Source organism: Camelus dromedarius, chromosome 18 (assembly GCF_036321535.1).
Source record: "Camelus dromedarius isolate mCamDro1 chromosome 18, mCamDro1.pat, whole genome shotgun sequence".
Lineage (NCBI taxonomy): Eukaryota > Metazoa > Chordata > Mammalia > Artiodactyla > Camelidae > Camelus > Camelus dromedarius.
Window position 1 is genome coordinate 45,908,671 of NC_087453.1, and position 20,202 is coordinate 45,928,872.

Here is a 20,202-nt window from a genome sequence, read left to right on the forward strand (position 1 = left end):
CTTGTGCTGAGGATAATCGAGGTAGGAATGCTTCTCTCAGGAAGTGCTTGAGGGGGGAGGGTATAGCTCAGTAGTAGAGCGCATGCCTCGCACGTGCAAGGTCCTGGGTTCAATCCCCAGTCCCTCCACTAGAATAAATAAACACCTAATTACTGCCCCACCCCCAAAAGAAATGCTTGGGATTCTTAGCATCTATTTTGTTAATATTTTCTGTAAAATGGTGACAGTCCACATTACAGACAGAGAATCCTTCTCCTGGTTGGTGTTCTGTGAATCCGTTGTGTGTGTAGGGTATGAGGTCCCCCACTGTCCCAAAGTGAAGGTGCCCGTGACACCTGTCATAGCCACCGTGGCGTGCAGTGAAGAAGCAGTGGCCTTAGGACACATCTGCCAGCAGATGCACAGAATGAACGGAGATAAAGCCCAGGTGCTCAGCTCTCCGGCAGCTGGATGCCGGCTGTGGTCCCCGGGCAGGGCTTGGCGGGACCACTCCCGCTGCCCTGTAAAGCCTCGCGGAAAACACGCTGAACGTCATTTCCACTTTCTTTTTTTGGTTAAAGCAGAAATCCTCCTTGGATTTCTTTCGGTTAAAGAAAACAGGTATTCATGTAGGTCTTTTGCAAAAGCAGAGTGGTGTAATGCAAACTTTTGAAAAGCAGGGCACACTTGTGTCCTGAAACATGACCGCAATTAGTGTGTGAGACCCGGCGCCCGGCAGTGGGCAGCCTTAGTGTAGGATCGCCCTACCTGGTGTTCCTGGTCGGGCAGGATTTTTTTGTTTTCCTGCTGCTTTGTGTTCCTTCAAGAAAATGTTTTAATGTCTTAGAGAATGAGAAGTGAGTGCTTAGGAAAACATATGCTCCGGGTGAAAAATGCGGTTCTTCATGTTGTATTTTCAGTGATTAATGATTGTGTAGTGAGTTGACTGACCTGCCTCTGAGTTTTATCAGAACACACACGCCTGCCTGCCTGCCTGCGCGTGCCCAGCCTTGTCTTCGGCCGGTGGCTCTTAAAGCGCCTAAGGCCCAAGGGTGGGAGAGTGGGTTAGGTAGACACTTTACTCTTTTATAAACTGCCTTTTACCTCTAAAAGAATTACCCAAGCAAGTCTTTTTTTTTTTAAGTAATTTAACTGACTTTTTTTGTACAGTTTAAATATATTTTAACAAACTGAGGAACTTGCACTATTAAAAACACCTGCAATATTTGAATCTTAAAATGTAATTTTAGAATTATTCCACAAATACGAACATTTGAGCAAACAAGTGTTCTGTCTACTTTAGTGATTATTCTTTTTTAAAATGTGGTTCTATAATGATTCGATTAGAATCAGTGTTTGAGTTTCTGATGTTTAAGTGTCTTTGAGTTGGTAATAAATCCTGTGAAAGTAGACTTGTTAGAAATAATCAGATGAAGCTGTGTTTGTTGACATTACTGTCTGACTTATTTACGCTGCACCTGGATGTTGAATGTAAGTTGGTTTGGGTGATGCACAGGTAGACAGTTACCAAAAGCACATTACTTGAGCGTGAACTGGCTTTGCCTGCATTTTAGGCTGTGGGAAGCCGGCTGGAAGCAGCGGTACTACAAGAACAAATTCGACGTGGACGCGGCCGATGAGAAGTTCCGTCGCAAAGTTGTGCAGTCTTACGTGGAAGGGCTCTGCTGGGTTCTTCGCTATTATTACCAGGTACAAAGGGAATGCTTTCCTTTAGATCTCCAGCTTTTAGTCATTTTAGGAGAATAGTTTCTATAATAATGTGTGCCATTGAGCTGTATTCTGAATTAAACCTAGACTCACTTTTTTTAAAGCTTTTTGTTTAGAAATTCATCACTTTAAATTTGGTTCTAAACCTCCTTAGGTGTTAATATACAAACAAAGCTAATGTATGTTGTGTTGAAGGGCTTCCACGTCGGGTATCGTTGAGTATACTTTGTCTTTCGAATGACTAAAGTTTAGTGTTCTTTAAAATTGGAATGAAAAAATACTTGAATAGCTAATAGATAGGCGCTCAATGACTGAACAGAGGGCAAAGCCTGGAAAATTCTGGTAAGAATCTGAGGACCTTGAATGATACCACTTCCTCCTTCTGAGGTGGTGGTGTCACATCAGGGGCTTTCTGGCTGGAGCAGCCCGTGTCTGCCTCAACGGCCTGTGATAACTGAGCTGTCAGACTGGTGAGAGGCCAGGTAGCCACGTGGGGCTGTAGCGCCGGCGGTTCTGTCTGGTTGGGTGCTTGGAGAGGGAAGCAAGTGAAGTTTGGTGTGATCTGGGAGTAGGGGAGCCTAGGAAGTAGAAAGTAATGCACTAAGCATCACCTATAAAATACTCTAATTTCATGTTTTATTCCTGCCGAGATTTTAATTCACCAGGCACAGGGTCCAAACACACACCAGGAAGACCTCTCTTTTCTATGGGCATAACTTGCTTTTCTTTTGGGGGGTTTTTTGGTGGGCTTACTTGAATAGTTTTATAATAGAGAAATTTGTCACTGAAAGTATAACAGGGAATTGTAAGGCAAGACTTTTCCCTGTTTTATTCTCAGTCACGCTGCGGTCCCCTCCAGGCCTGCCGGCCCAGGGAGTGTCAGCTCAGCTGCTCTTCATTGTGTTTGATGACAGCAGCTCCAGAGCTGTGAAAAATGCCACCAGCCGCATTTTAAGGATGAAAATCTTCACCAGACTGTGTTTGTTAATATGAAGTTTGGTATTAGCTACTGATTATTAAAGACATTTTGCAGTATTTTTTAAATCAAGGGGTCATTGACATGAAATTTTAAAAGTTCAGATTTAATCTAAATAACTTTTAGGACTTGTGGAAAAATTAACAGAAGTCATGTGTTTTATAAATGGAATGTTATAGGCTGAATAGTCTAGTCTTTGTCTGTCTGTCTGTGTGTCACTGACATCAGTGTGGGCTTTGCTGTCTGGCGGCTAGGGCTGTGCGTCCTGGAAGTGGTACTACCCGTTCCACTACGCGCCGTTTGCTTCCGACTTTGAAGGTATTGCGGATATGCCCTCTGACTTTGAGAAGGGGACTAAACCGGTAAGCCGAATTATTCAGGGCCATAAAATTCATAGAATTCTGGCTTAGATAAAAATTGTGTGTCAGATGTTAAAGTTTTTTTCCTTTTTGCAGTTTAAACCACTGGAACAACTGATGGGGGTTTTTCCAGCTGCAAGTGGTAACTTTCTGCCTCCGTCATGGCGGAAGCTCATGAGTGACCCTGTGAGTCTTTCAGTGCTTTGAGGGTGTTGGGACCTGGGTTTCTGTCGTACATTTTACTAGCAATAGTCACAATTGCTTTTGCATCTCGTCTTTAAGAGCGTGAAGTGCAGAAACAAATGAAAGTATTTGAGTTCTTCTGTGTATTTTTCACTGCTTTTTTTTCCTGCTTCCCTTGGCCATCGGTACCCTAACCAGCAAATAAAATTGATTTGTGTTTGGGGAAAATTCTTAGAATAGGTGTTGTGTTCTCAGCCTCCCTGTAAGCCATTATTTTTGTTTGTTCCAGCCTTCGTGGTGGCTGCCAGAGCTCAGAAACCTGGCCCGCCTGGAATCCCCTCCAAGCTGGTTTTGTGCCCTGGGAGGCGTGAGACTCAGCTGGGAGGTGGGGTGGTCACAGTCAGTAAGCTCTTCACTGCCTGTCTTGGGCGCACAGCTGTCCACTCTAAAGTTCTATAGTAATGCCTTTTTTTCATCTTTTACAAATTACAGTTAATAAAATTACTTATTTTGTTTCACTAAACTTGCAATTTAAAGAATACCATTTTAAAAAGGAATGAAAGCTCGTTTTCTTATCAAGCCTGATAACATGATCAGAAGTTACATTAACTCCTTTACAAGAGAAATGTGTGGCTTCGCGTTTTGAGTCTACGTTTCTCCCCGGTGCAGGATTCTAGCATAATCGACTTCTACCCTGAAGACTTTGCCATTGACTTGAATGGGAAGAAGTATGCATGGCAAGGTAAGGTTTAGACGTGAGTCCTTTTTGTTGAAACAATTTTCTCTTTTTGCTGGAACTCTGAGCAAACATGATTTATGGGATAAAACGTTTCCTGTAAAAGATAAATGTTTCAGAATTATATGTGAAAATTTGATATTTTTCCATCCCACCTGATTAGCAGTGATTGCTAGTAATTTTAATAGTAACATTCTGATAAACAGTAAACTGGGTTGAAATAGGTTAATCATTATTTTTTGAATCTCCTTATAGTTAATTAATGGGACTTAGGACGTGCTGCTTTCAGTCACTGACCCCTTGTGAGGCTGCTGAGGGACGCAGAGGTGTGAGCCCTTGTAGAGGTTTGCTCATACTCCAGGGACACTTCTGAAAAGTGTGTTAGAAATTTAGTTTAAATGCTTGACATTAATCATAATTTAAAGTTTATTTCTTATTTGTATATTATTTTCTCATTTCCTCTGTTCACAGCTTTTGTAAGAAAGACAATATATGAAATTAGTACTAAATTTAAGATGATACTTACCCGCTCAAAAATGCATGATGACTGATTGTAAAGCACAGTGAAGTCTCTCGCACAGGCAGCCAGCCAGCTGTCGTGCACCAGACCCCATTCACCAAGTCATGTTTACCTCTTCTTCCACCATATGTTTTTCTAGAGTAGTAAGCATGTTTGGTAAAATTATGTTTTCACTCTTTTTCCTTGATTATTCCCCATGGTGCAGAAGACCTGTAAAATGACTCAAAGAGAGTTGTGGAGCAAAGGGGAATAAAGAGTAATTTACAGATTGAAGTGATTATTTGATGAGATTTTAGGGTTGACTTTTGGTTTCTGTAGTAACAGGAATTCCATATTACTTCATAGCAGAGTGATAATGGGCCTGTGTCTTGTCGATTGTAGGTGTTGTGCTCTGTGGTCGTGTTTCCCAGGTAAATGGATTGAGGTCTTCGGTTGTTTTTAATACGTTTGTGGAGGATAAGAGAGGGAGAGGAGGCGTAGAAGGACGGGGGTAGTGAAGTGAAGATGTAAGTGCATTTGTCTGTGTAAGTGTTTTGTTAAATGAGTGAATATGCAAGCGTGCAGGTCACCACTGACTGTCACTGTGGTAGAAACCGTCCAGAGGAGTCGTGTCTGTTTTGGAAAATGGTCTATTCAGGTCCTTTGTCCATTTTTGAAACGGGTTTTTGTTGTTGTGTCACAGGAGTACTTTATATGTGCTGGACACTAATCTCTCACCAGATACGTGACGTGCATGTATTTTCTCCCGTTCTGTGGGTCATCATCTTCTGTTGACAGGGTCCTTGAATGCACAAAAGTTTAAAATTTTCAAAGTCCAGTTTTTGTTGGACTATTTTGTTGTTGTTGCCTTTGCTTTTGGTGTCACATCTAAGAAATCACTGCCAGATCTGGTGTCATGAACTTCCTCTGTATTCTTCTAAGAGTTTTGTAGTTCTGGTGTGTGCATTTAGGGCACTGAGCCATTTTGAATTAATTTCTGTGTATGTTGTAGGGGAAGGGCCCAGCTTCATTCTTTTGCATGTGGATGTCCATTTTCTCAGCGTCGTTCACTGAGAAGACTGCCCTTTCCGCGGTGGATGGTCTTGGCACCCTTACTGAGAATCAGGTGACTGCGTGTGCTGGCTCATTTCTGGGCTGTCTGTTCTGTTGGTCGGTGTATCTGTCTTGACACCAGTACCATGCTGCCTTCGTTTCTGGTAAGCTTTGGAATCCGGAGGCGTGAGTCTTCCAGCTGTATTTTTCTTTTTCAAGATTGTTTTGGCTTAAGATTCCAGATGAATTTTAGGCTGGGTTTAAACTCCTATCTTTAATATTTTTATATTTTATATAAATATTTTCATCTATTAGGTTCTAACAAGAACACACTGTTCTTGAGGTAAAATGAAGTCCTGTTGGGAGAGGCAGTCTTTTCTTCACACATGTCTTTAAAACCCATGCAGAGTAATGATAGTCGTTAGGTTCTTGTCCGAGTACATCTTAAAATGGTAGAAGAGAAACATAGCTGGGTACTTTTCCAACGTTTATTGAACATGTGTACTTACCAACATTGTATGTAATGGTAGCAATGTTGTGTTTTCATATTTGCTTAGTATGTAGAGGACTGTATAGCAGAGACATTTCGAATGCTGTGTATTTTACATACGAATGGAAAATTTAAGTAATTTGATTGGAGTCCCACAGTGGCAGAGCTAAGAGCTGAATCCGGAGAGTCTGACCCCTGTGTCTACCTGCACGGTACTACCGTCTGGGCCGCCTCTGGGTTGTGGAGAGGACCGAGTGAGTGAGAGCATGTAACGGGGTGGGTGCTCGGGAGGGTGTGGGTGCTGTCGGCTCGTCCTCCAGCGCTGCCAGGGCCGCCGGGGTCACAGCTGGTGCGGGCACTCGGCTGTCCTGGCCAGGGCGGCGCGTGTGTTGCCAGGAGGACCAGGTGGTTGTCATTGGCCTGCAGGTTGCTTCCTGCGTGGAGTTGGCTTCTGGCGCTGGCATTGTAGGAAGGCCCTTCTGATTATTTTAGGTCCTAAATCTAGTAGGTAGAAGACAAAGCTACATAATGTTGCTGTTTTTCATGATACAACTTTTCTTAGGTGTGTGACTAATTAATCTTGAACAGCTTTCTAGGTTTTTCCATCTGAGTGCTTACCGGTGATTGAAATAGCCTGACTCAGGATAGATGTAAACAACCTTGAAATCATGTTTTAGGCCCTATAAGATTCCCGCTAGAACTTAGTTTCTTTTTAACATGAGAAAATACATATATATTCTCCGTACTTAGGTAGTACAATGGCACACGTTTCCTAACTTTGAAAATATGGGAGCTAAATAATAAACAACTTTGGAAACCTTTCATTTCTCATCACTTTAAAGGGAGTCATCACAAACACAGCAGTTTTGAGTGGCAGTAGTTTCAAAATTATTTAGCTCTATTTGGCATTTCTCTTTGCTGTTTATGTTGAAGTTTTTATTTGGCCAAAATGCTGTTTCTACTGTAACAGCAGAACTTGACGCGCTTCGTAACTTCCTGCGTTTCTTGGTCGGAGGTAACCGTGCTGCTGACGCACTTCCTTGGTGGTGGTGCACGTGGGTCCAGGTAGAACGGTGACCTTAAGTCCAGCATGTGCCAGACGACCGCTTTCAGCCTGAAAATGAGCATCTCTCCTACCCTCCCCAAAGTTATTTAAGCAAACAGGTCTCCACTGTTTGTGTGTAAAAGGTGGTCTTCAGGTTTCAACATGGAAACAGTGCTATGTGGTTTTAGAGCTGGAATAGACATTTCGAATAATCTAGTTGAACAGCACTTACGAGTATTCCTGTTGAATGATCTCAACATGAAGACACCAAGGTCCTAGAAGGATGAATGGTCAGACCTAAGCCCTTGGGAGGTTGGCCACTTGCCCGCGGGCGCCCAGTAAGTGAGGCTGAGAAAGAGACTGTGTCTAGGTGGCCTCTTGTTCATTTAATTTAGAATTTTTATTATCGCAGAGTTAAGCTCAAACATGGTTTCCTATATGAGCCATTTTAAGGATGGAAAATTTGGAATTTTTTCTTTTACATTTGAATTTTGGCTAAAAATTAGAGCTCAGTTCCAAAGTGTTTATATTAGCAGGAGCATCCTACTAGAACTGTTTGCTTGGACCAGCTGGAAATTAGGCGACCTAACAGCGGCGCGGTTGGTGTGCGTTGGTCTCCCCAGGTGTCGCACTGCTGCCATTCGTGGACGAGCGGAGACTGCGGGCCGCCCTGGAGGAGGTGTACCCGGACCTCACTCCCGAAGAGGGTAAGGCTGCACTCACCTGGTTGCCGCTGAGTCTGCGTCCTACACACTTCACGTTTCCTTCTAAAATCTGACTTTTTCCATTTGTCAAATTTTTTATAGAAGGGGGCATAAATCATTGGTTTTACTTCTTTGTAACAAAAGCTGAATTTTTTTTTAAAATTTATTATCCATAAATTGAATCATCACTAAATGAAAATCTTAAACTGACAGGTGCTTGACTTCCTCCATCTCCCTTTTTCCCTTCACCCGCCCCCAACCCCGGCTCAGTACCAGTAACTTTGCTTGAAGATTGTGACACGAGAGTGCTTGCTCATGTTATTTTTCACAAAAGTGGGATTTTGTCGTTAATTCTGATACTCAAAATGTTGAGAAATTGCAGGGTGGGCTCTTGGAAAATTTGTTGACTACCAGTGTAATAGACCTATAGAAATAATTCCTCTGTCAACCATCCTTAGGATAGTTTTTGTGCTCAGGTGACACGATCTGTGTCTCCGCAGGGAGCGTTTATGTGTGTCTTGCAGTGAGACGCTGAGCTCCGCAGAGGGAAGGAAGCGTGGGCCTCCCCGTGCAGCCCTGTGCTCAGACGGCTTTTAGTGATCCTTTCCTGACTGTCATTGATCTGTGAAGCCTTTTTGCTAGTTTTTTCCCTACAGAGCTGTGTCACATATTTAGGCCTCTTGCTGTTAATTTATTTTTCATAAACTTTATAATTAAGTTTATAAAATTTGGATGCCTTTTACTGCTTTTCCAAGTACAGCCGTCTGATGCCCCTCTCTCCCTCCCCCAGCCAGGAGAAACAGCCTGGGCGGCGACGTGCTGTTCGTGGGCCGGCAGCACCCGCTGCACGACTTCATCTCGGAGCTGTACCGGGCGGGCTCCACGCAGGTGCGGCCGCCGCGCCGTCAGGAAGCGTGTTCGCGTGGTGTATTTGTTGGGTTACTTCATCAGGGTACACTTTTTACATTTTGGTAAAATGTAAACAGAATTTACCATTTTAACCATTTTTAAGTGTTTAATTCTGTAGCATTAAGACCATTCACAATGATGTGTGGCCATCACCTCAGTCCATCTCCTGAACCTTTTTGTCCTCCCAGTTGGAGGCTCTGTACCCAGTAACCAGTATTAAATGGCACCTCTCCACTCGCCCTCCCCAGCCCCGGTGACTTCTCTGCCACTTTCTGACGGTGAATTTGCGTGACTTGATCCCTCACGTGAATCGCATTGTCAGCATTTGTCCTCCTGTGTCTGGCTCTCTTCACTTAGTGTAATTTTTCAGGGTTCAGCCATCTCGGGTCAAAATTTCCTTCCCTTCATGGCTGAGTAAGATTCCATTGTGTGCATACACTGCATTTTTTTCATGCACTCATCTGTTGGTGGGCACTTGAATTGTTTCCACCTTTTGGTTATTAAGAGCACTGCTGCTGTGAGCACTGGTGTGCAGGTGTGCGTCTGAGTCCCCGCCTTCCATTTTTTGGGGTGTATGATCAGGAATGTGTTTTTCCACAGTCGGTGGATGTACCGCCTGAACTCTGTCATGGGATTCAAGGAAGGTTTTCTTTGGATGAAGAAGCCATTCTTCCAGATCAGTAAGCATTCATCTGTGTGTAGTTGGGGCAGCTGGGAAGATGTTTAGTTGTCAGCATTTTTGCTTTGTTGCCTGAATGTTTCTTTTTCTAGTAATAATGAGAAAGCAGTGAGAAAACAAAGCAACAGTAACAGAAACCCCCGGACTCAAGAAGACTTGGGCTCGGGGCTCAGCTCCTCAGCATAGTAGCCCTGTCACTACCCGTTGAGGAGACCCACGAGGTCAAGACTGTTCCTAATAGGACCAGGGTGTTACGATGCTGTTTGCCTTTCTCACTCTTCCTCTCGAGTGTGTGCTGGTTTTCCAGAGGCTGAATGTAGTTTGATAACGCAAGAGGTCAACTCAGAAGTGGATAACAGAATCCAGCTATTAATATTAATATTAAGACAGATACTAAGCTATACATTGAAGAAATTTAAAGTAATGATAGTCTTTTTTGTTTTGCTTTGTAAAATGTAGTTGTTTTTCATTTAAAAGTTCTTTAAATTAATATTAAGTTTATTACTAAGGTTGTCTTACTAGATTTTTAATAATAGGTTTATCACTGTTACTGTTAAATTAAAGTATTTTTAAAATTACTTAGTTTTAATTTTTAATAGGTAAATAATGATAGTTGCAACCAACACAAGCAGAAGCTCTTGGGGTCCTCAGTTGTTAAGTGCATAAGAGGGGTTCTGAGATCAGAGTTGGAGAGCTGCGGCTCAAGGGTGTAGGTCCAGGAGTAGATCTGCTGGTTTTCCAGAGTGGTTACACTGGTTTATAATTTCAGTGCTGCCAGTTTTTGGGAGAGATTGTTGCTCTGGGGTCTTGCAACCCTTGGGACTGTCAGGACCTTAATTTTTGCCCATGTGGCGGACTCTGGTTATCTTATCCTGTTGACAGTTGCATTTCTCTGATTACTGATGAAATGGAATGCCATGTGGTGTATTACTTAACTATTTGGTTTTCCTCATTTATGAAATAGCTGCTCTGTTCTTCTATTCAGTTCTCTGTCCCCTCCCCCCTTTTGTTTTGTAGGTATTCCTGTACAGATTCTGATATAAACCCTTTGCCCATTAATTGTTTTCTGTTAGTGAGATTACAAACGAGGAAGACAGGGTCCTTTTTTAAAGATATGTGGGATTATATTGCTTTTTGCTGGTGCACTTTAACGATTTCCTTCCTCAAAGCCTAACGAGCAGCAGCGTCTGGCTGCCGCTTGCCCAGAAGGAGCAGCTGACAAAGAGGCGGCTCTTGTCTTGTCTCTCTTCAGGGTGGTGTGCTCTCCGGTTCCCTTGTTACGGGACCTGACACAGAACACCGCGGTCAGGTGAGTGTCCCGAGATGCACGGCAGCCGCCCAGGACGCAGCTGTGAACTTGCACGTGAGCTCAGAAAGGACCTCCGGTTCTCAGGGAGGTTGTGGCTGTTATCCCACCAGCGCTTTGAGATCGGCGAGTCCCCGTGTTGCAGACCTCAGAGCAGAGACTCTTGACTTTAAATTATGTATATTGTTAAGGCTCCTGATTTAACAAGCCTGCTTCTCTGCTTTCCAGTTTCCCCTGACAACCTCTGATTCTTCCTGGATTAGGGAGGGGGTTCGCCGTGGGGGCGCAGAGACCCATGCCGCTTGTGACCATTTTAATTACATTACAGTCGTGGCCCTATGGAGTTTGGAAACAAAACTTCTGTATCCTGGATTTTGATTAAGATGAAATGGAATGAATCTGGGAATTTTTTGTCAACAATTATTATAAGGACTGATATCTACTGTCTGGAAAATTTATAGTTCATTTCTTCAGTGGTGACAGCATTTTCTGCTGAGTATGTAAAATGTTTAGAATGTAAAAAATCAGCAGACGCACCACTCATCTGTGTGATTGTTGTGTGTAGTTACTGACCCCGGTGGCAGGTTTGTGTTCGTTTTCTTCAGTCTCTAGACAGAAGCAGGGCAAATGCTGTGCTGATTCAAGGACTGGAAGCTGCTCCTGAATGCTCATCCCACGCAGTCGTGCCATTTCCCACTCGCAGCGAGTCTTGGATTTCTTACTGTGAAGTAGAAGCGTGTCTCTTTTCCCGCCGTTAATGGGTTTAAATAGCAACTAGGCTTTTACTTAAGGAAAACTGTTGTGAATATGGAGCGCTTCCCAGAGGAGTTGCTTTTATTCACCTTTACCCAGTTTCTCTTTATCTTTACACGTAATTGTCCTGGCTCTTTGTCTTCGGGCTTTTGTTCAGGGCGGAGTTGCGGACCCTCAGCCCGGCTCTGCCCACGGCACACAGGCTGGCCCGGGCAGCCGCGAGGACTCCGTGCGTTAGGCCCTGGGGGCCCGTTCTCCCCGCCGGTGCTCTCCGGGTTGCCCCGTGTCTGCCCGTGCTATGCAGTTTCTTCCTTATTTCCAGGGGCCTTCCTTCCCAGCCCTCTAGAAACAGTCAGTTCTACTTAACTTTCTAATTAGTGTGGAGACTTGCCCAGGGGAAGAGCTGCGAAGCTGAGGGGTCCTGGAGGTTTGTTTGTGTGGTGGTGGTGGTTTCGGAGCCTGCAGGGGCCTTTGGTATCATCCAGTGTCTAGTGTTTTCACAAGATAATTAAATTTATAAAGCAGATCTCAGATCCAGGTCTATATTCAGGTGTATGTTGAAAATAACTTCGTGATAAGATTGACTTAATTGAGTTGATTTCCTAGAGATTCGTGAAAGAGTAAAGTTAATTCTTAACCTTGTGAGGTAGTTCTCAGTGTTTTCTCGGAGGGGTGTTGTTGAGACCAGGACCCAGTTCACTGTGGTTCGTGGCGTGTGTTTGTTTCCAGGCTTGTTGTGTACCCCAGTGTCGTTTTTGCTTTACAGACAAAGGTCTGGAATTGTCGCCGTTGGCGCCAGTGGTGTCCCTCTTTCTGGACTCCTGGCCTTTCCCGTCCCCTCTCTGTGTCATCCAGGTCACAGTCCAGATCGAGGAGCTGTGTCCTCACGCTGGCTTCAGGTGTGTCCTTCTCGTCGCCTTAGGTCTTGCCTGCGGCGTTGAGAAAGTGTATTTTAGAGGTTATTGAAGTGTCTTAAGTTCACGGAAGGACCCGTGAAGAGTACAGCCAGCTGTGACCTGGGATTTCTTTAATAGTGACTCTGTCAGCGATTCAGCCCGCAGTGGTTTACCTTTGATGAGAGCTGCGCTGTTTCCCTTGGTTCTCCTCGTGCTGCTCGTCCTCCACCGTGGCAAATGGCCTAGGCATAGTATTTTTAGAATAATTCTTTGTGAACTTTAATTCTATAAAACCTGTACATGGTTTAAAATTATAAAAAAGTTGTCTTCCTGGTGCAGCAGCGCAGCTTTCTGCTCATCTGCGCGAGTGGATGCACACCCTGCTTGTCTCGGCTCAGACCGGTGTCCGCACCTGCTTCATGGTCCTGCCCCCGGGCCGCCTGCTCCCCGGGTGCCCGGATGGAGGAGCTCGGTTCTCACTTCGCGCTGCTCTGTGTGTCTGCACCGTTGCTCTGCAGTAGTTTTTTCTTAAATCATTTTGAGTCTCTGGCTTCTCCCAGGGAGCCTGCTCTGCGCGTTCTTCTCCTGGGTTGCTGTAGTGCCCTCCCAGCTGGTTTTTTTCCTCCCGCCTTCTTTCCCACTGAATCTGTTGTCTTCCCCGTAAACACTGCCGCCCCTCCTGGACCTTGGTTCCTGCTGTAGTTTGGCAGAGCCCAGGGCTGTGCCTGAGTCCCCACCGCTCCAGGGCGCCGCCTCCTCTCTCTCCAGGTGGTGCCTCCTGAGTGCCCATCTCTGTGCCGTCCTCCCGCTGCTGGGAGGGCTCTGCCCTTCGCCGCCTGCCCTCCGCTGCTTGTCTGCTCTTCTGAAGGCAGCCTGTCACTTAGATAACCTTCATGGGTGTCACTTTAATGAGCAGCATTCTCAGGGTCCTCTTTTTCTCTCCTGGCACCTGGCATCCTTCTAAACCCAGGTCAAAGCTTGGTTGTTGGTAGTGTTAGAACACGTGTTTGCCGAAGTCTCCCAGGAGCCCAAACTTCCTTCTTCAAAGGCTGTTTCTCACTTTCTGTGTTCACTTGTGGATGGAGCAGGCACGGGATAGGATGTTCTGTCTCTTCAAGGGGATTTTTTTTAAATGTGAATGTACGTGAAGATGGGTTTTTTAGTGTAACCATTACTGCAGTGTCCCTACAACTCCCAGCAGATACTTGGAGTCCCAGGCCTGAAGAAGCACCGCGCGCCGGGAAGCACCAGACGTGGGTGGAGGGCGCTCGGGAGGGGGCACCTTCGCTGCCTGCAGTGCTGAATTCCCAGGGCGCGGGGCCGGGTAGCCTCTCCTGGCGGGGCGTCAGAAAAGGCATCTTAGGTCCTGTGAACTCTGTAAGTGCCCTAAAATGTCAGGTGTATGAACCATGACGTTTCCCCTGCAGGAGCAGCGTGCACCGGGACACTGCTTAGTGGCGTCAGTTATGGAACGTGTCAGGGAAACACAGAGTGAAAATGAACCTTGTTATTTGGAGTTTTCTGCTAGCACACTCCAACGGTGCTAGTCCTTAAAGCAGCCTTTCTGAGGAGAATTCTGAGAGCGAGTGGGAGTGGGCAGGGTGTTACACCTTCTCGTCCTTTTCTGTGGCAACTTAGCCGTGGTGTTTTCTTCTTAGGGCTGGTGTTTAAAGTGCTGCTTGTGACACAGAAGCGCTGTTCAGATTCCTTCCTTCCAGCTAGGCTTTGGTTTAAGTTTTTTATTTATTTTGTCCTTCGTGTGTTTATGAAGACAGTTAAGTGATTAAAATAATAGGGCAGTTACCCACCAAGGAAGGGACCCATTGTACACCCATGTGGGAGCTGGGCTGGGAGCTGGAAGCTTAGCTGGGTGCGTGGGCGCTGTTCCACCTGGAAGTGGCAGAAATACTCCTGTTTAACCGAGCTAGGAGACACAGTGTGACCCCACACTCAGGTCTCGACCTCAGCCTGCCCAGAGGCCGCTGTTACCTCATCTCCTCCCTCCGGCTGCTTCTCACTGCCTCGGTGTCCCTGCTTCCCTCCCCTGCAGAACTCTCCCCGAGTAATGCCTTGTGCTTCTGGTCGTGGAAGATGGTCAAAGTGCAACCTGTATTCTCCCCTTTATCGCTTTCATCGTTACTTGCATATTTTAGCATAATAAGATTATTTCTGTTATTTTTGATGCTCTTTCTGAAAGAATTGGAATTACATCAACCTGAAAAAACCACAGGAACTTTGAAAGTTTGGATCCAAATAAAGTTACCCGTTACCCTTTGGGGCTTTGTCTGCGGATTCCTGCCTGAGTCTGTTTGACTTGCAGGGGGTCTAGGTTGTGGCTGATGTTAACCCCAGGGGGGCAGTACAGCAGAGTTGTGTTTTAGCTCTTTAATTTCTGAAAGCATCATAGTTCTTAGTATGTATTTTGGGGAACAAACTGAAATACTAAAATGTCTCAACCAGCGGAAGCTTAGTAACTCTTTTTAGGAGAGAGTAAGTCTTCAGATTGTTCTCAAAGATCCAAGGGAAAATCTTAATCTTTCAGATCAGAAGTTGTGTCCCTTCTGCAGGGACCCCCAGACTTCTTTTCTGAGACCCCTTCATGCCTCCTGCCGGCTGCCCTGTGTGGCGCATGCAGGCCACTCTGCAGAGCACGGGTCTCGGAGGGGAGGACCCTGGAGGTGGCTTTCCTGTTGGCTTGGAAACTTTTTCCCTTTCCGAGCAGCAGCGTGAGTAATGGAATTTTTAAAGCAGTTTTATTGAGGAATAGTTGGCACACAATAAACTGCACGTATTTGACGAGTAAATGAATTTGCTTTCCCAAACATTAGTCTCAGCTGTCTTATTAGACCTCTTGTTGTAACATTGTCCCTCAGGAGAGATTGTCCCATAACCTGGGACTCTCTCTCCTTCCCGGGAGCCAGTTACCTGGCTGGCTCCTTCATTTCTTAGACTCACCTCTTCCTGGGCATGACCTCAAGCCCTGCCCCGAATATGGCCTTGCTTCCATCTCCAGCCCTGCCTTCCCCTCTGCTTGCCCCGCACTCCCTGCCCAGACGCGACATCACGCCCTTCTCTCTCACACTGGGTGGCCGGGTGGCTCTTTCTGAATGGTGACTTGACCCGCATCCCGTGTCCCTCCCTCACCGCAGCCTGCAGTGGCTCCCCCCCCCCCCGCTCGTGGGCCGCAGAGCCCCACACGGCGTGCTCCAGCTCAGCCCGCCGTCTGACCGCCCGCTTCTGTTCACGTCTGTCTTCATTCCAAGCCGTCGCTTCTCCCCTGGGGTCCCACCTGACAATTAAGTCTCGAGAACTTAAAGCATTTGTTGCATGAATCGGTCTGGGTCCTGTGCCTTTAGAGTGGTGCTGGTGACGTGTCTCCCCTGGGAGAACCGAGAGAGCAGTCACTCAGACCCTGTTCGTGGGGCTTGTTCCGTCTCTCCCAGAGCCCCGTTGGGAAGGCCGCTCCCATTAAACAGAGCTGCTCCTTGGCGTGGGCCCCCCTCCATGTCTTTGTTCCATCTATTTCCTCTGTCACCCTGCAGCCAATCCTGTCCCACCTTCAGCCACAGCCTGTCGGTCCCACGTGAAGGACCCCCCCTCCGTCCCCCACGTGCGTGTAGCCCACACTTGGGAGGCGTGTGCACACCTTGAGTGAGCGTCTTGCCTGCGCCCGTGGCTGTCTTTTCCACTTTCCTCCCTGCTGCACTGTTAGTAGACATTTGCTGTTTCTTTTCCCAGTTAGAAGGGGTGGCAGGCTTGAGGCCTGGTCAGTGTCTGTGCCCTCCAGTCCCACCATGAGGCCACGTGTGCAGCGGGCACTCTGGAAAGTTGTTAGGTAAACTGCAGAAAAGCTCTGCTGACACCAGGAGAGCTGCTTTGAGATCCTTTTGTTGCAAGTCTTGCTTTACTGCCGGTTTTCTGTCTTTACTTTGTACCTGCAAAGTCCTAACAAACCCGCACACTGAGACGTCCCCTACCGCCCTCTTAAACCCTCCGGCCTGCCAGTCTTGCCTGGCCCTGCCTGAAGCCGCCTCTAGTGGCGAGCTTCTGAGCTGAAGACAGTTGCCGATGGGGAGGGCCTCCCAGGAGGAGCAGACTGAGTGAATGAAGTGTCGGTCAGCTGTCCTGAGCTCATGGCATCTTTATTGTAAATGAAACTATTTCTGTGTTCTTTTACCAAGTACCCAAAGATGCAGTTAAATCCTACGGCAGTGAAAATTGTCTGTAACAGGTGGGGCCTTAATTATTTACAGTGTCAGTATTTGAAGAGAAAAAAGTTAGCTATCTAAAATGTCGACTAGTTCGGTAAAAGCTTTTTTAACTGATTGCAACTGTAATTTGTAATCTTCAGAAGAATTTTGGAAAATATGAAAAAAGCACAGAGGAGGAAACGGTTGATTGTACGAATAACCTTATGATGAGTATGTGTCCGGTCTGCAGTGTGTGTATTTTCCCCATGTCATTACGTATTTCATTGCTACATTTAAAAAAAATATTCATAGAGGATGCCATTTTTAGAAAGAACCATGGTTTCTTTAACCAGTCCACTACTATTCGTAGTGTTCATACTCTTAGGTTTTACAGTTTTCAACATTGTGAGCGCTGAAGCTGTGAGCAGCCTTAAGTATAAACCAGGCGCATATCCAGGGCCCTGGAAGGGGCACGGCTGTGTCACCAGCACACACACACGCCCAGCAAGGTGGTTTGACCCAGCTTGTAAGAGTCTGAATGTACAGCCTTCACGTAGCTTTCAGATTATGACTCTTAACATTGTCGAAGAAGCACACGTTAGCAGAGCAGGCTTCTAACACGGGAGGTTTTGTTTCCTCCCCCTGTGGCTTCTTTGTGGTGGTGTTTCTGATTTTGCAAATACTTCTATTGGTCTTTGCATCCTTCTTAGAACAAGAGCTGATCTTCCCTAAGATGCTAGGAGGAGAGTGTTTGCCAGGAGCCAAACAAAAGGAAAGGTGTTTCTTCTTTCTTGTTGCTGTAAACCTCTTCGACCTGTCTCTGACATCATACTGGAATTTCTCAAGCGTTGGGCAGGCAGTGTCTGTTATTTCTCTGTGATCACCCACAATTAGCTAGAACACGGCTCTTCCCCAGAAAGTTACCCGAGGACTGTCCTAGAAATTAGCACCAGTTTGGTGGGGAAGATTTTAGCCATTTGGCCATTTGGCAAAATCTACTGACAAAATAATTTTTAGAGAAGATTTTAAATTTTAGTTATTCTGTTTGAAGATCAGAAGTACCTTTAGATAATAGTTAAGCGGGGCCAATCCAGTGACATCACTTAATCCTGTGTTGTTTTCTTCTAGTATTAATTTTAAAGACCCACAGTTCGCTGAAGATTACGTTTTTAAGGCCGTAATGCTTCCGGGAGCAAGGTAACAACGCAGTTATAAAATATACTTTCTGGGCTGGTTTTCTGTGAATAATGCTCTTCCCTATAACAAAATACTACGTTTTCAAATGGTTAGAAAACCTGCACCGGTGTTGAAACCCAGCGACTGGGAGAAATCCAGCAACGGACGGCAGTGGAAGCCCCAGCTGGGCTTCAGCCGGGACCGGCGGCCCGTCCACCTGGACCCCGCGGCCTTCAGGACTTTGGGGTGAGTGGGAGGTCCTGTCTGTGTGTGCTGTGCTTTTCCTGGGTCTTCCACAGAGCATCAGCCAGCATTAGGCCACGGGCATTTGAGACCATTAAACACAGCCACTTTGCAGACATGTTAATGACTTTGATACTTTTTCTTCCTTCATTTTAAAAAATTCCCTCCTGCTACTTTGGTTGTGTTGCTTGAGATTTCCATCATTTTCTCCTAAGAGATCTCACTGTCTCTCTGACAGTTATTTCAGAAGAACAGAACCTTCCCTCTGCCCTCAGCAAACTCCAGCCTAGTCCCCGTGGGGCCGCTTGGCCCAGGGCCTCAGTGCCCAGAGCCACTGCTCCTGGGTGGTGGCCTCCCCGGCGCTTGAGTTTGCAGTTCTTTGCCTGTGAGTGGGATCAAGTCTCTTGATATGTCTCCTGGCCATTTTTATTTCCTCTTGTGTGAATTTCTGATTCTGCCCTCTGCCCTTGTTGCTGTCAGACTGTCCTCTTCCTGGTGGTAGGGACAGCTGTCTGTGACAGAGAGGGACTTTGAAACAGTGACAGGGAGAGCTAGGCTAAGAAGGGCCGCGTGTGCGGGTGAATGCTGGTGAGCTCCTGTTCACGAACCGACGACGGGAACTCATATACTTCCGACTCACAGGGAAACCCTGAGATTCAGAGTGGGGCTTCACCACCGTTGGCATGTCCTTTCCACAGTGACTCGTAGGGGACAGTGTGGCGTGGTGGTGAAGGCCACGGGCTTTGCATCCTAACTGTCTGGATTCAGACGCTCTGTCCACCACTTGGTGTCTCTGTACAAGTTACGGAGCCGCTCTGTGTCTCCATCTCCTGTGTGTGAGATGGGAATGACAGTGACACCTGCCTTGCGGAGCTGTCATGGGGCGCTCTGCTTCCTAAACACTGTGTGAGTGCTTGCTGTCACTGTGCTGCTTTGTTTGGAAGTCTACATTCTTAATAGCAAAAGAAAGGCAAATCTAAAATATTCTTAAGATTTTTTGCATTATTTCAGCCATTTTGGAAAGCAACATAGAAATATCTCTAGCGTTTTAAGTTCTGAAGGTACTCTGAACTTTTTTTGATCCGGGTTCCTACTTGGAATTTATCCTGAGAAAGTGATCTTAGAGGAGCATCGTTAGGGCCCACGTGTGTGCTGCTGGTGCTGAGCGAGCGGACAGGCGCGGTACAGTGCGAGGCACCGGAGCATGCAAGTGCTCCGCGGGGGTGCGTGCCACACGTAGAGAGGCTGTGAAAGACACCGGGGGGAGGTTCAACGTCATCAATTGAAAACCGTAAGATGAAGAATAGTAGCATATACAGTTGCCTCTTGACAGCTGCAGGTCAGGGGCACTGACCCCCGAGCAGTTGAAAATCTGTGTGTGACTTAGAGCCCGCTCTCCGCCCCATGGGCTGTGCAGTGCTCTGGTACTTACTGTTGGGGAAATCCACATGTGAGTGGACCTGCACCGTTCAGACCCACCTTGTTCAAAGGGCAGCGATATAGTGACAGCAGCAGTGCGGCTCTTTGAGGACAAAACTAAATACAATGCAAAAAAAAAAGATGGCCTCAAATTACTTTCTGCATAAAGTAATTGATAAATACTGACATGCTTGTCCACTAAGAGTCTTGGTGTGACAGGTGAGCGCTGCTGTCGCCGTCATCAGGCAGTGTTGTGAGCCTGGTTCATTACCAGTCGTTCAGGTTTGCGTTGTCTTAATCCGCTGTGTGGGTGAGACGGGGGCGCGATGTCGGCCTCGGCGTGATGGACATATCTGGAAATAATTTTTTTTCTGGTCCGGGTCCTTTCGTAGCCATGTCATGCCGAGAGGCTCGGGAGCCGGCGTTTACAACAATGCTGCCCCACCACCTGCAACCTACCAGGGGAGCTTGTACCGGCCGCTGCTGAGAGGACAAGCCCAGATCCCCAAACTGATGTCAAGTAAGTTTGCATTCGTTGGTTATTTTACATGCTGAATGAAGTACGGCAACGAAGGGTGGTTTCTGGTCTTCATGGCTGAAAAGATTTATTGTGTCAGTGCAGAGATAGTGGGCTTACAACGTTTAGAAGAACTCGAAGAGAATACTCCATGCAGAATCTTTCAGGTATTTTGTATCTTATCTGTTTGTAGCTAATTGAATACTGTGCGCTGGATTTCTTGTTTTCATTTGTAAGTCTACTGAGCGGCCGTATGCAGGTATGCAGGGCACGCTGCTGATGGTCGGTTAACGCCAGCAGTGGAGCGGTTAGGTCAGGTGCAGCAGATCCGGAACCGGAACCACTTAATTACTTGAAAAACA

The 20,202-nt window shown here is 46.3% G+C and overlaps 1 protein-coding gene across 1 annotated transcript in view; it reads left to right on the top strand.

Moving 5' to 3' along the window:
* XRN2 (5'-3' exoribonuclease 2) overlaps positions 1 to 20,202 on the top strand; it is a 65,297-nt gene that overhangs the window by 31,589 nt on the left and 13,506 nt on the right. The window contains exons 17-27 of the mRNA XM_031434329.2: positions 1,554 to 1,689; positions 2,938 to 3,045; positions 3,139 to 3,228; positions 3,895 to 3,967; positions 7,672 to 7,755; positions 8,543 to 8,640; positions 9,262 to 9,341; positions 10,593 to 10,649; positions 17,614 to 17,682; positions 17,776 to 17,907; positions 19,716 to 19,843. Coding sequence (XP_031290189.1) covers positions 1,554 to 1,689; positions 2,938 to 3,045; positions 3,139 to 3,228; positions 3,895 to 3,967; positions 7,672 to 7,755; positions 8,543 to 8,640; positions 9,262 to 9,341; positions 10,593 to 10,649; positions 17,614 to 17,682; positions 17,776 to 17,907; positions 19,716 to 19,843 — 1,055 coding nt within the window. The remainder of the gene's footprint in view (positions 1 to 1,553; positions 1,690 to 2,937; positions 3,046 to 3,138; positions 3,229 to 3,894; positions 3,968 to 7,671; positions 7,756 to 8,542; positions 8,641 to 9,261; positions 9,342 to 10,592; positions 10,650 to 17,613; positions 17,683 to 17,775; positions 17,908 to 19,715; positions 19,844 to 20,202) is intronic.